The 15,815-nt window shown below is 38.1% G+C and overlaps 1 protein-coding gene across 1 annotated transcript in view; it reads right to left on the bottom strand.

The window, feature by feature from the left end:
* The window catches only part of DGKI (diacylglycerol kinase iota), a 419,366-nt gene that overhangs the window by 205,107 nt on the left and 198,444 nt on the right, over positions 1–15,815 (bottom strand). The window contains exons 9-10 of the mRNA XM_023514207.1: positions 8,915–8,989; positions 8,332–8,430 (exon numbers count right to left, since the gene is read on the bottom strand). Coding sequence (XP_023369975.1) covers positions 8,332–8,430; positions 8,915–8,989 — 174 coding nt within the window. The remainder of the gene's footprint in view (positions 1–8,331; positions 8,431–8,914; positions 8,990–15,815) is intronic.

Here is a 15,815-nt window from a genome sequence, read left to right as displayed (position 1 = left end):
ATTTAATATGCTGTATTTAAGAGGCATCCTAGTATAGCAGAAATAGCATGAGGTTGGACTCAGAACTAACTTGGGTGTTTGAGCTGGGTAATGATGAGCATTTATGATTTTGCAGGAATACGGTGTATAAAAGGGAAGGCATGCCTGTCTTGTAGTGTGATTATGAGAACTAAATAAATCAGTGACAGCACAGTTGTGGCACAGAGCAGACCTCTATAAATGTTAGTCTTTCCTCTTTTCCTCCTTGCTAATCTGCTCATTAAATTACCCTTGAGGGTGTGAACACGAAGTGTAGTTTGTAATTATCACATTGTTATGCCAGTTGTTACAGAGGCCAATGCAGGTCTTTTGTTTCACGGATCATCGAAACCTATAATTTAAAAGTTCTGCCTTATCATGTGCTTCCTATAATTTTAGAAATAACATTATATCCTTAATTATTACAACTAAGCCTTCAGTTTTACCGAATAACATATTTTGCTTTTTATCAAATTTAGGTTCAGATACATATGCTAACTAAATGCTGGATAATTTTCTTTCTTCTTACACTGGGCCTTGTTATCAAATGTGCTCTGTATTATCACAAATAATTTTACATTTAACAGGTAACATAAGAGTCATTTAAATAACCAACCAATTTATAAAACATTTCCAACTGACTTGCCAAAAAACGAATTGTTCAGCTTTCGATTCCTAAGGCAGTTTGAATGGTTGATGCTAAGTACTCTTTTCCACCTTTGCTTTGGTAGAGTGTACATCTCAATTTCAGCTTCTCCTGTTACAGTGCAAATAATACTAGGTAATTAACATCTTTCAAAAAATAAAAAAAGCCTTAAGACAGTGATTCTCAACCTTTCTAATGCTGTGAACCTTTAATACATATTGTGGTGACCCCCAACCATAAAATTATTTTCCTTGCTACTTCAAAATTATAATTTTTCTACTGTTGTGAATCATAATATAAATATCTTATATGCAGGATGTATTTAGGCGACCCCTGTGAAAGGGTCATTGGACCCCCAAAGGGGTCGCGACCCACAGGTTGAGAACCGCTGCCTTAAGAGGTTGTTTTTCTTACCTGCAACTTCCCTAAAAGATTTGAAGTGGCCACACGGTTTTGGTTCTCGATTTCTGTTCATCGGAATACCTAATAATCTCAATTGATCTTTTTGAGAAAGGGGGTTAAGTAAGCCTGGTAAGCTGTATGCGGCACACCTGTGAGAGGCGCCACTTCCATTGCAGGCTGGAGGAATAACTTGCACAGGTGGGCATGGCTACCCTATCAGAGCTGACATTCAGGCATGATATAATTATTTCTTTTAAAAAGTATTTTTCTTTCCAAAATACATTTATTAGCAAAAATGACAAGTGTTGAATGAAAGCATTTTTAAAATCAATCCTAGTAGGTGGAGAGAAAAAGGTCTAATTCACGTATTTGCTGAGTTCTGTTAACTCTGCTGCCACCTCTCTGTTAAGCTCCTTTAAGCTTTAATAGAGGCAATTTATTAAATAGAACTGAATGAGTTGACAAATACTAATTCACCAGGGAAGGGTAATTTGTTTCTTTCTCAATGGCAGGATTAAATCTACCCAATCCTTTACACATCTGTCACTCACTAACAAACCCCCCACACTCTGATAGGTATCAATCACATGCTGTAGGCCAAACACAAAAGCCAGAACTTTTGTGCAAGAGTCTAGTTTTCACTAGATGAAAAAAATAGCTTCCACATCAATCACAAGACATGCGTGCTGTTGTTGCTGTCACACCTCCCCAACCACAGAACTTCTTTAGATATGATGAGATTGAATATCACTAAGAGGTAAAAAAAAAAAAAAATTATTCTTTATAGTTCTAAGTATTAGGGAGAAGATGTAACAGTAAAATGCAACTTCCCAGAAAACAGGCAGATAATTCTAGAGGGAAATTAGCAAGATTCATTAATTCACCTGCTTTGTGCCAGGTACAGTTTTAGGAGGGAGTAGAGAGATGAATAAAACAGAAGTGATCTTGCACTCAAGAGGAAGTTCTATGCATTATTCATAAAGGGAAACAGAATTATAATGATTTAGGGGGATAAAGAGGCAATTAAGAATGGGTCAGGTCAGATGGCTCATCAATCTTCATCAAAGCATTCAGACTCTAGTGTAGGCTGAAACATTCTGCTATGTTACTAAATTTTGGTTCATATTATGCCAGCATTATCTAGATTATGGGAAGAACAGCTTGCCAGATAATAAGAAAGGCCTGAGGAAAACAAGTTAATGGGAGTAAAAGTTTAAGAAATAATTATTTCCAACTGGTTCCAAACAATCCCAAATGAATACCTGATTTATTCAATAAATACGTATCAGGTTCCTATTCTGCTCCCACATGTGCAGGCAGGAGTTCAGAATCTGCTGGAGGGAGACCAATAAGGAATAAATTAGCTCTGATAGAGATGGTCAGTGCTCTGATAGAGATGTCTGCTGTGAAGCATAGGCGCCCAGCAAGATACTCTAATTATGCCCACATCTGGAGATTAGATGAAGGCCCCCTAAGAATGATATCTGATCTATGTCTCAAAAGATGGGTCAAGTTAACCATCTCTTGCCACAGGAAGGTAAAGAAGTTGATTCAGGGTAAAGGCATAACAGATGTGAAACCAGAGACATACCAGGGAAAAGCTGCCTTCCAATCAGTTTTCTGAACCATGAGGCAGGGAACGGTAGAAAAGAAAATAAATGGCTGAGGTGAGCTGTAAACTAAGTCATATCCACTGAGGAGAGTGGGCCTTACTTTGCAGGACATGAGGAATCACTGAAATGTTTCAATTAGGAGAGTAAGTTTGACTTCTTTTTTCAAACTGATGTTCTTAGTAACATCAGATAATGTTACTCTGCCTACAGACTAAGGAACCAGCCCTATCAAAGGAGCTGGTTTAGGTCGAAGCCACTCAACCTCCTACCAGTGCTATAATTTGGGAAACAGGACTTTCCAGAGATCCATCATGTGGTTGTTTTAATTCCATCTGTTGAGGCAGCTGGACAAGAAGATCTTGAGAGTGGCTTTGACACGCACCCTCATCTACTTACAGTCTGTACCTCCATCCTCTTTCCTGCCTACTCCAAATGTTAGAGGACTCCTGAATTTTTATCTAAACATGATGATTCTTGATTTATCCCTGGGTTGAAAAGTCTCCAGCATGGCAAATATATCACTTCTTCATTAAGGTTGTTTGTTCAAGTATGTGGAAACATTGGAGACTCCATTTCTTCATTTGAAGCTGTTTACTCTTTTTGTCTTCCCCTTGTCCCCACCTTGGTATGACGGGCCCCTGATTTTGGAGGGGTGGCCCTGGTCTGGGAAAGCCTGTTCTCAGTGTCACAAACTGTCAGCATGAGTCTGTCCACAGACCAGACACCCCTTTTCTAGATCATTCTACTGACAGGACCCCGGGAGCTCTGATGCAAGGATCCAGCCACACTTCTACCCTGAGATCCCACATTGAGCAGTGAGAGGAGCCAGGCTCCAGAACCTTCAACTCTCAGGAATCATTTTAGTGGTCGGAACATCCAGTTAGCCCTAAAGTTGTAAAATCTAAGTCACTAGAAGAGAAAGTCATTCGAGAGCACAGGGGAGAGAGAATGTGAAAGCGGAAAACATTGTGAGATACCAGAAGAGTTACAAGACTCAGGAAGATGCTAGTGAGTTTGAGCCATCAAGAAAAAAGAAATAGGTTGTGAAGTCAACGTGTATAGAAGTGTAAGGGAGGGGCCTATTTCTCTAGCCCTCAAAAGTTTCCCTAACAGAGGAAGGGATGGTGTCAGGATAAACCTTGTCTTCCACTCACCCTCTTTCCACAGAAGGAGATGCTCAAAGCTGAAATGTTGGTCCCTGATTCCCATGCCTAATTCCTCAAAGAAAGCAGACCCAAATAATCACAGCAGCACTACCAACCTCTAAAGCTTTGCAAACAGCCAGTGTCATCTCTACCTCAAGAGTGTTGGAAAAACAAAGAGATAATTATTGCAAGTTTAAAAGAAGAGATTTTACAACCTAAGTATCCATCCATAGATAAATAACCTGTATACATATGCAATAGAATACTATTTGGCAATAAAATAGAATGAGACCCTCACATTTGCAGCAACATGGATAGAACCGGAGGTCATTATGTTAAATGAAATAAGCCAGGCACAGAAAGACAAATATTACATATTCTTACTCATAGATGGGAGCTAAAAAAGTTGATCTCATAAAGGTACAGCGTATATAGTTACCAGAGTCTGGGAGGGCTGTAGATCCATGGGAGTGACAAAAGGAGTTTAGTTAATGGGTACATACTCATAGGTAGACAGAAGAAAGATGTCCTAGCATTAAATAGTATGTTGACAATAGTTAACAACAGTATATTCCACATCTCAAACTAGCTAGAAGGGAGGGAAGATTTGAAATTGTTCCCACCACAAGGAGATGATAAATGCTTGAGTTGACAGATAGCCCAAAAACCTTGGTTTGAACTTTACACATTATATGTGTATAAAAATATCACATGTGGGCAGCACCTGTGGCTCAGTGGGTAAGGTGCCGGCCCCATATACTGAGGGTGGAGGGTTCAAACTCAGCCCCAGGCCGCCTAAAAAAAAACAGCAATGACAACTGCAAAAAAAAAAAAAAAGTGGGGCATTATGGCAGGTGCCCATAGTCCCAGCTTGTGAGGAGGCTGAGGCAAAACAGTCACTTAAGCCAGAGAGTTGGAGGTTGCTATGAGGGAGCACACAGCACTCTACTCAGGGAGAGTGAAACTGTCTCAAAAAAAAAAAAAAAAACAACGCATGTACCCCATAAATATGTACAAATATTATATAAAAATTTATTAATTTAAAAAAGTACATTTTAAAATGAAGGCTCGGTTAAAAGGATACACAGAAGTATTTTTTGTATATGTTCATCCCAGTAAATATATTCAAAATGTGAACAATTTTCCTTCCACATAAAATAGGAAGAAAATAGTGACAGCTACTTTTCTTGTCGACAGATGGCGATATTGCTTAATAATTTTAAAGAACAGGAGCCTAAGGAAGTTTCCAAAAAAAAAAAAAAAAGTTTAAAGCCTAAGTTTCAAAGAGGGAAAGAAATGGGAGTGCTTTATAACTAAAAGCAGATGAGTGGAACAAGTGAAGTATTAGAAGACAAAACTCAGGATTTAAGAAACAAAAAAACATTTCTCTGTTGATCACAGTCAGCCCTTGCTAATCAGTGTGGTCCTTTGAGCAGCAGTAAAGCATCACCTGCAAGCCTGTTAGAAATATAGCATCTCAGGGCCACCCCCAACTTACTGATGCAGAATCTGCATTTTAACAGGATCCCCAAGCAAATCACATTCACATTAAATTCACTCATATTACTCCTCTCTTCATAAGCCAAATGGTTTTTAAAACTGAAACACTTTAAATAGCAAAGGCCTAGTTTCCATTGCACAAACACAAGATCCTCAACCTTAGACATCCAAAGATTTTAAGTCGACCTTTTATTCCTACCATATATTGGAAGAAAAAGAGTTGTCTTGGGCCACATATCAAAACCAAATAGACTAATGAAAGCTGAGTGCATGATTTCCACAATATCTGAATGACATAAGCAAAACAGGCCTCAAATAATCTGCATGAGACTCACAGGCCATCACTTCTTGGCCTTTTGGCTAAGATGAAGTATAGTGGAAACTCACAGGCCACAGATTGGACACTCTTGTTTTAAGACTTTATTCCATAGGATCATTCTAGTCTATATCTACTCACATTTCCAATAGCCTAATAGGGTGCTCCACTCACTGTATTGTCCTCAAAATGAGTAATTTGCATAACAGACCTATTCTTCTATGCATACAATTTATTCCACAATTATTTAACTACATGCCAAGTCCTAGAAATCACAGATTCCCAGGTGCACCTATATGCTAAGAGCGCAGACACATACCAGCTGTAATCCTGCAGTTCACATAACGCAAGTGTGTACCGAGGGCTTAGAAGCATGGTGGCCAGGCTGATGCACCAGAAAGGTGCTACTAAGCCTTGAAGGATGAACAAGAGTTTTCCCTGGTAGAAAGAAGGAAACAGACATTCCTCCAGTGTTACCTCCTCTGACACATGAATAGTGTCTATCTTCAATTTCAGCCACCTCAGCCACTCTGTGACATCATTTCCTTACTACCCCAAGTCACTATTGGCCTCTGAAATCCCACAGCACTTGCAGCCTAAGCCACTCGATTTAGAACTCACATGCAGCTAATGATCCTTCTTTTTCCATTTCCCCTTTTTATGTCATTAAGAAGATGTCCTTAGAATTATCGCTTAAGTTTCCTTGACCTGTTTTCTATTTAGTGCAATAGACAACAACATATAACTTCTGAAGTCCCTGTCATTAACAATTTATACAAAGATTGGAGCAAGAACAGGCTAGATCTTAACTGGATTGTCAGCTCCTTAAAGGCAGAGAGAGCTTACAAGCTTCTGTGTGCCCTAGGGGGGAAAGTTTATCATGATTTAATAAATGCATTGAATATGTGGACTTTCTTTTTTTTTCCTTTGTTTTCTGCTTTTTTTTTTTATTGAATGGTAACTATGTACATTAATGCACTTCTGGGGTACAGTGTGGGGTTTTCACATGCAATCTGAAATACTTCCATCAAACTGGTAACACAGCCTTCATGTCATTTTCTGTTATTGCTTTAAAACGTTCACATTCTACTCTTAGAAAGATTCACCTGTACCCCTATAAGATAAACCTCAGAAGTAATCCCTCCAAACCCCCTCCCTCCACCCATTCCCCCCCTTTTCCCTCCTCCCTCCCCATATTCTTAGGCTATTTGTTTATAGCTTTCATATAAAAGGTATAAATTAGTTTCATAATAGGGGTGTGTACATTGGATACTTTTTCCACCATTCTTGTGATACTTTGCTCAGAAGAATATGTGGACTTTCAAGATAAAATTTATTTGTTATTAGTACATGGTGCTCAGGTGACTGAAATCATGGAACCCAGAATGTTTCCTTGACTCTGTTCCATGGCTCCCAAACACATCCCGAAGCCTTGATAGGTTCGAGGGATGCAGCCCAAGAGAGTAAATGTGGTTCAGTGCAAAGTAAACTTCACTCCAAAGAAACCCATGCATAGGTCCTCCTCCAGTGACAGTCTGGGGATCATCATCGTTACAATATAAAGATCATCACTCAACAACTTAGAAATGCAGGACATTGAAAAGAAATGGATTCTTCACTCACCACGCGTTTCTTTCCTTTGTTCTCTAGATTGTTAATACAGATTTCTAACACAGCAAGTTATCAAGAATTTTGAAGAAAAAGAAAACAAGGAAGAATAGTTCCTTTAAATCATCATCCCCCATAAGAGCAGCTTTATTGTAATGATACATTCTGGACGATGCCTTTTCTCTTTAGCTATAAGAGCATCATTTTGGACAATTGTTGTCAGGCCTATTTATATGACTCCTGTCTTGATACCTGGTGACTGTAGAGTTTCAAATATCCAGTTGTTCGTTGTGAAACTTCAAGGAATCTTGTCTCAAATTGTAAAATGTACACTTAATAGACAAAGTATTGTCTCATCCAAACTCACATAAAAACCACAGAAGATCAAAGTCCACAGAAGAGTATGGATAAGAAGGTGCAGGGAGTGGGAAGGAGATTGAAAGAAGGGAGACAAAGATGGGGATTCTAGAACAAATTCTGTCCTCTAAGGAGCAGTGTGCCATTAAACCTAACTTTTCTAACTTATCTGTTTATTCTTAAGTGAGATGAATAATAACTATAGTGTAATATTTGGGCAAGGACTTATAGGAAACTTTAGAAGATGATACTTGTATGGCAATGGTGGTATTTGTTAGCAATTATCATGACTGATGAGTCTCTGTTCTCTCTTTTCCCTAAGGACAGGGACCAAAGGTAGTTGGCATCTAAAATGCAATAGGAAAAAATAAAGATACATTTGTAAAGGTCTTCCTAACTATAAGAATTGAGAAACCCTGAAATGTACTAAGAGAAATTCTGGAAAGATCTCTCTTGAAAATCCGTAAGGCAAATGTCAGTAGTCGGGTTTTTGCAGTGCCTCTGTTTTATGTGGAAGTGGAAGGATAAATCACAGAACCTGTAGGTTTTGCCTAGTCCTGTAATGTGTGAGACTGTCCCCTAACGGAGCAACAATAACCTTGTCCTTGAGCAAGTAGTTGTCTTCCAATGCTAGGGGTCATGATGGTGCTACTTTAATTGGCATTTGGAATTGTGTTTCAAGAAATCATTGAAACTTCTGAGTTAAACTTATGAAAACCGACTCACCTGGTTACCTCCACTCTTAGGGTTCACAAATACAAGCAAGGGTTTCATGAGAGGAGAAGAGATAGGTTTTATCACAAAAGGACGACCTTTGTTTTCCTGCTGAAAGAAGCAAGCAGCACTGTTAGGACAACACATCCACGGCTTGGGAGGCAGCCCCAAGGCAAAGGAAATGGGAGACCACCACTGTTACCACCACCTAAAAAACCCTCCGACTTGTCTCACAGGGCTGATTCTCAGTAGGCCTTTCTATGTAAAACTTGGCACAAACTATCTCAAATTATAATTTGCTTCCAAGAATTAGGCCATGCTTTCACTCTTAGTGTGTATTCTAAACATTCCAGAAATGTTAGCATTCATCTTCATCATCATCATCATCTTTGGGATAACATTTCCCACCAAGTAGAGAGGTTAGAGTTTTGGAAGTTTGTTTATTTTGTTTTGTTTTAAGGAACAGTAAGAGTTCCAGTGAAGTTAGAGTGTAGTAAAGGAAAACAGAGGGATAGGAGATAGAGCTTTCTGACTAAGCTGGGGCCAGATTATGTGGGACAGAGTAGGCCATGGAAAGAAAATCTGAAACACTTACTTCCGTTCCTCTTTTACTGACTTTTCTTTTAAAGCTTGTTCTCTTCTTCTTCCGATTTGAAGCCTTCAGGGAGTTCTGTAGGTAAAGAAGGAAATGCCTGAGCTCAAAGGCAGCCAGCCCACGGGTTCTCCCATGCAGACCCATTAGGAGATGACGGCAGCACATGCTGTTCAACCGCATGCTCTCATGCTTTGACACTTCCAAGCCACTGTTCATGGGTAAGCCACAGACAGAAATCAGTCGAGTGCTTCAGAGTGAGCAGCTGCCTCTCCACCACACGGGGAGGTGGGGAGTTAGAACCCCAGAGGCTCTCATGGACTCACATGACAACACATGTTATACCTGCCAACCCTCCCAGTAAAAATGGAAGAATCCCAAATTCTCTGAGGGGCTCCAGTCTCCCGCCCAACCAGGTCCGTCTCCCGCCCAACCAAGTTCAAGTTCATCTCCTGGTATGGAGATCACCTATGTGAAAATGTAAAAAAGGAGGCCATTTTTCATGTTTTCCTTTTTCTTTGCTTTTCTCTGTTTACTTCTTTTCATGATCTGTCTACTAATAGTCATAAAATGACTCCTTATCAACCCAAGTGGAAATTTGTGATGTTTTCTCAGCCTTGATGTCTGACTTTTAAAATACAGAGATATAATACTCACCTTCAGTTAGCTATGATAGTGGGGTAGAGGGCTTTGCTCTTTCTTTATCTGTCTAAAGACCCACTGGTTTAAAATTTTCCCTCCCCTGATAACTTTTGACTTTTTTCCTTCTCATAGAAATGCCTCAAAGTTGTCAAAATATAGCAACCCCAAATTTACTTTCCCTGTCTTCCTCTTTCTAGAAATTTTATGGACCACAACTTTGGGATTACTTCACCCAACCATTTACTATTAATATTTAACATAGATGTTTTGAGAAGAATCTATCTAACACATCAGTCAAACTCACTGGTTGAACAAAAAGGCAAAAACAGATTTAATTAGTCAATCAGTAATTAGACTACCATCTTTACAAAGCCAAAGTATTACTGACCACATAGCAGTTGTTCAATGAAGTGTTAAAAGCCTGAAATGCAGAATTCTTAAAGGTATATGGCAGTATATACATATGCATTGCTTGAGTAGTTTAAAAGGTTTACAAGCAGCTGAAAGAAATTTAGAGAATCTATTCTTCTACTTTTAATTTAAGAGTACTCTTTTTTTCTTAGAACATTCAAAAGAAACTTTAAAATACATATAGTAGTACATTTACATTAGCAAGATAGAAATTATTCAGCTTTTATTTTTTCTTTGACTTGGGTTTGGAATAAAGTAAGTTGATTTATTTGTGACCTGTGTTTACCACAGAGGAAGGAAACTTTCAAGTACCACATACGTCCCATGATTTTTCTTCTCCCATCGGGTTAACAAAAAGTACCTTCAGAATCACAGAGTTTCACCAGTAAAAGAGAGAGCTAGAAGATCATGGGTGCTTTAGACCTCTGGAGATTCCTCATCACTCCCTGTTGATTATTCTTCTCCTGAAAATAGATCTCCAAGTTTCTGACTTCCTGGTTCAATGGATCTTGTATCATGTCCCTCACTGACAAAAATTTTAGATTATAAAAGGATTTGTTATATTTTGACAAATGTCAGTTAGTTTAAAAGGAAAGAAAAATGATGTGGAATCTTTTGAATGTAATCAGCCAAATAGAGTCCAAGAAGAATGCTGGGAAAAACTGCTATGCTGGCCACAGCAACATCTATTTGGTATTAATGAATGATGCTGTAAATGGCCTTTAACCATCACTGCACTTTGGCATCACCAAAGAGCTTTCTAGAAATGCACGTGTCTGGGCCCCATCAAATATTCTTCTTTAATCTGTTTGGGGTGAAGCCCAGCAAGGTTACTTTATAAAAGCTCCCCAGACAATTCTATGATGTAACCAGGGCTGAGAACCTTTGTTTAAAGGAAAAAGAATCAAGTGAGGAGACATATAAGCAGAAGATCCAGGGAAAAGAGTCCGGGATAAATTCTGAATATCCTTGTTATTAGATCTGTGATCTTGACCCAATCAGTCAAACTTTGATATAACAGTTTCTGAAATTTAAAATGAAGGTGATAATACCTACCTCACAGGATAGTTGTGAAGTTTAAAGGAGGAAAGTTATATGAAGCAGTTACATTGGTATCCATCTCCTGATAAGCACTTCAATCAATGTTAGTTGCCTCATTCTTAGCTGCATACCCATCCCCCACACCTACCACAAATGCCTGGTACACAGTATGCACTCAGATCATTGTTGAAATGACAAATAAATATTATTATAATTCACAACACTTATTGAGTCTCTCCTGGTTTTGTAAAAAAAAAAAAAAAAAAATCCTTAGGAAGTGAATGCTTGCCCCCTAACTTCTTTATAGTTTTGCCTCATTTACTGCCAAGAGTTATGCAGAATGCCAAGTACTTGCAGGAATATACTATGGGCCTTGGTGCTTGATGGAACTCAATAATTTAACTGCAAGAGGCAGGCCTACTGCACAAGGCTAAGATCATTTCTTAAACTTCTCTAATCAGAGAACTCACAGTATTTCAGGTGATTTTAATTACCAAGCACATCTGGGGAACACAGAGTTGAAAAAACACATCAAAATAAGGCTTAATGTCTGAAAGCAGAGCAGGCAAGGAACTCAACTTGTATAGGGAACACACGCACACAAAACAGCCTTTGTTTAACACACAAGTAGCAAATACAAGTGCTTCTGAACCTCACCGAGCCAAATGCATCTGAGGCCTTCTTCACTTCACAGAACAAGAAGTGGGCAAAGACCAAGCCCAGTGGTTGACTTACAGTACCTGGGTGCTTCTATGTGAGCTCTGAGTAAGCTTACAGCCCTACGGATAGGCAAACAGCAAAAGATAAACAGTGTGGAATTTCCCAGTGCACCTCGAAATTCCCAAGACTCTCTTCTATTTAGGTCTAAATGTGTATCTGTGTCTACATAAAGAACCTCATTTAGAAGGCAGCATACCATTTAGTTAGGAGCAGATGAGTATGAAGGAAGATTTGGGATGTGATTTAACCATGACAAAATAAATCATCTACTCTCATTGATCTACAGTATCGCTTGCCATGCCTGGGTCAGTAATGTTGGGAGAATTGAAGAAAACAGAGTGACTTTCAAGAATGTAAAAATTACACCAAGAAGTCATTATGCAACATTGCTCGTGATACGTTCGAGAAAGCTTTAACACTTGTCTTATGTTCCAAAACAAAGTGTCTCTGTTTTATCAAGGGCAACTAACTCAGTGACACAAAGGGTTCACTTTGCAAGATCAAGACCTTGCAAAGGATTGAAACACTGAAATGTTATACCCTTATTTGGGTTTTTACATTCTTGATTCCAACAGCAGTCACCCTGTAGACATTCTGTGTTCACTTTTGTTAAAGATCTAAGAAGAGATAAAGCCTTCCTGTTTTCTTGTGCCAGGCATCAGGGCAATCTTATCTCACCACAGAAATAATCCTATCAACAAAATCCTCATCATAATTATGACTCCTTCCTGGGCTGTTAAGAACTACTTTTAGGTGAATAACCCAACTGTGAATGAAACTTCACTATCTCTTATTCCTCTTCAGAGATTTTCCCAGGTTATGAGATCACAAATGACTAGTTGTAATAACAGATCTCAAGAGAAGTGTCACTTTTTCATCTCAAATAAAGTCTTCCCCCATCATATACTGGACAGAACTCTTGATAGATAATAGAAGAGAGAGTCAGGGACTTGGTCTATTAAGAACACTCTCACTCTTCTCTGCCTCCATTGCACCACTGGAGAAAAGGTTGTTTTGAGGATGAACAGGCAAAAAAGTAACGAAAATTCTTTGCAAAAGTTAAGGACAAGGACTCAACAACTCCAACCAGGCATATGTGCCATGTTTGGCTAAATCACAACAAGTATTAATTAAATTTTAGAACTCACCAAAAGAAATGGCTTGGCCAATTTTGAGGATAATCTACAGGATATTTTTGGTCACTGCACAAAATTAGCTATTATAATTCCTGAGTTCCAGCATCTTAAGAAGATTGTCCAATTGTAAAAGAAACACACACACCCAAAAGAACTATAATGAAAAAAACCTATACGTAGATAGGAAGGAATAAAAACAGCATTATTTATAAGTAGAACATCAGACACAATATAAATATCTAGCAGTAGGGAGATGGGTAAGTTAACTGTGATCTATCCATAGTATGAGCTATATATAGCAAATTAAAATGAATTAAGTCTATATATACTAATATAGATTTTTCCTCAAGATTCTTTTTCTTTAATCTAGGAAAGGCAAATTTTAAAGTATTATGTGAAGAATGATACCATTTAAAAAATAGTCGAAATTTTCTAGACCTCTAGAAAAGGTTCTACATCTTTTCTATGGGTACGTTTCTATGTATAGTAAAAACTCTGTATATATATATAACGGAAGAGACAAGGAAGATGCTTATAGTTTTGTTTATTTAGTTGTTTGTTTTTCTATTTCGTAATATTAAGGGGGTGAGTGGATTGCATAATGCTGAATTCAGGGATTTTAGTGTGCCCACTTAGCAGAGTTGTGTACACTATACCTGATAGGTAAGTTTTTATCCCTTACCCAGACTGGTATAGTTTTAAGCATTGGTAAAGGAATGTTGTCTTATATGAAAAATCAAATTTTTGAGAGGAGAATGTTTATGTATTAGTCATGTTATTATGAGCTAAATAATAAACTAAAAGATTAAGTAATGTCTTTCTTTCAAAGGAGCCAGATGATTCCAGTTCAGTACTAGGAGGCCACAATGGACCCTATTCAGGAAAGAGGATGGAATATTCATTTCATGTTCTTCCTAGCAGACTATAAAAGCCCTTTGAGATTAATGGGAAAGTCAGAAGACAGGGATAGTTTGCAAAATATTTGACTTCTCCATGCCTTACATTCCTCAGCTGTAGAGTAGAAATAAAAGAACAACTTTTATAGGGTACGATGATGACAAAATGAGATACTGAATGTAAAGTTTTTTGAATTTTCCTAACACATATAAAAGTCATCTGAGGAATGTTAGCTCTTCTTCTTACTGCTAGTACAGTGTCCTGAATCACAGAAGACAACACAAAGGTGCATGCTGGATGATGAATCTGGACTTTGCATCCTGACTATGAACTGTAAATACCATCTCTTGTTAAAAGGCACCGAGACTCCTCAGAGAAACGGCTAATTCCAGGTGTGAATAGGAAATGCACAAGACACAAGACCATCTTGGGACATGGTGTCATAGCTAAGACCAAGAAAGCTAACAAAAACTTTGTGCCTCATGACAAAGGGAGACAGGAGTCACCTAGAAGTGCTTCCAACTGGTCAAAAATGCAACAATAAGAACGTTAGAGGAATAATGATGGCCATGAATAAATCATATATATACAAATCATAATTATGTCATCTCGTAATGATATTGTCCAAAAAGACAACCACGACCATGATTCTTAGCCACCTATAAAATTTGCTAAGGCATCAGTATATTATTTTAAAAATTTACAAAGGACAAAATGCAAACATTTATTAGGTATTTGTTAGTGATAAGGGAGCAGTCTCTTTATAGAAAAATCATAGCTAAAAAGTGAAAAAACAAAACTGGAAAACCACTTTTTGGCTATCCCTACTGAAATAATGGATTTCAGCAATAATCCTTAATGAGTAATGCAATAGGTAAAAGACTACAAAGAATGTTATACGTAGATTAGGGTGACGTTTGCCAACCCCCTGACTAATCCTAACGTTACTAAGAGTGAGACAACTGATGCCGTTCGCGTTCCTGTGATGGCAGCCTCCTAGAAGTACACAGGGCCTCTTTTACCAGAAAGTTAGACCTGACTCTTACCAAGTCCCTGTATTTAAGTATTAGTGTACAAGAAATATGGGCAATAAGGGAAATCATTGTAAACTACCATAAAGATACATCAGTCAAAATCAAAATATGAAAAGTCACAGGTAAAGTGACTCAATTTATTTGACAAATAAATGACATGAAAAACTGAAAAATAAGAGGGCGTAATGGTATGCATTAAAGGAGACTTAAAGGGATAAGTCAACAAAAGGCAGTTGTGGGTGTTGGGTCTTCATTTTAGAACTAGGAAAAAAGACATATATTTGAGAAGTATACACATATGCTTTTAACAAATCATTAATTTTCATGGGTAAGAAAATGGTATGTGTTTTGTTCTTTTTAATGTTATTATCTTTTAGAGAAGCAAATGAAGTATTTACCAATTAAGTAATATGCTAAGATTCGCATTAAAATACTCTAGCAAAATAAATTAAAGGAAGGAGGAAGCTTCCACTTCCAGGAATAGGGGTAGATGAGATGGGTGCAGGAAGAATGGGATGGGGCTATCAATAGGTACTATGAGGAATCCTGGTGGGGACAAGGTGTTCTGTATCCTGACTGAATCAATGTCAGGATCTTGGTTGCGATATTGTACTGTAACAAAGAGTGCCATTACCACAAGGGGAAACTCAGTAAAGGGTATGAGGGATTCCTCTGTATTATTTCTTACAGATGTATGTGAATCTCAACATAAAAAGCTGAATTAGTAAAAAGAAAACAGTGTGGCAGAGGACAGATAAAGCAAAAATGGCAGAAAGCTGATGGTTACAGAATTCATTATAATCCTTTCTCTTCCTTCATTTGCGTGAACACTGCCGTAACAAAAAGCTGAAGGTTTTAAAAAAGTAAACAATATCAATTTCCCTGCAAAGAGGCATCTCACTTGATATTCCTAACAGGTGGTGTCTCCAGACTTGCAAAATCCCAAATCACTAGGTCCTCCTACATACTCTTCCTAGCAGTCTCTTTCTAAAGGTCTGTTTTTAACTCTAACGGCCCCTTGCT

The sequence above is a fragment of the Otolemur garnettii genome, unplaced genomic scaffold, assembly GCF_000181295.1.
Source record: "Otolemur garnettii isolate 467f Iridium unplaced genomic scaffold, OtoGar3 scaffold00049, whole genome shotgun sequence".
NCBI classification, from domain to species: Eukaryota; Metazoa; Chordata; class Mammalia; order Primates; family Galagidae; genus Otolemur; species Otolemur garnettii.
This window is presented reverse-complemented; position numbering and strand designations above follow the sequence as displayed.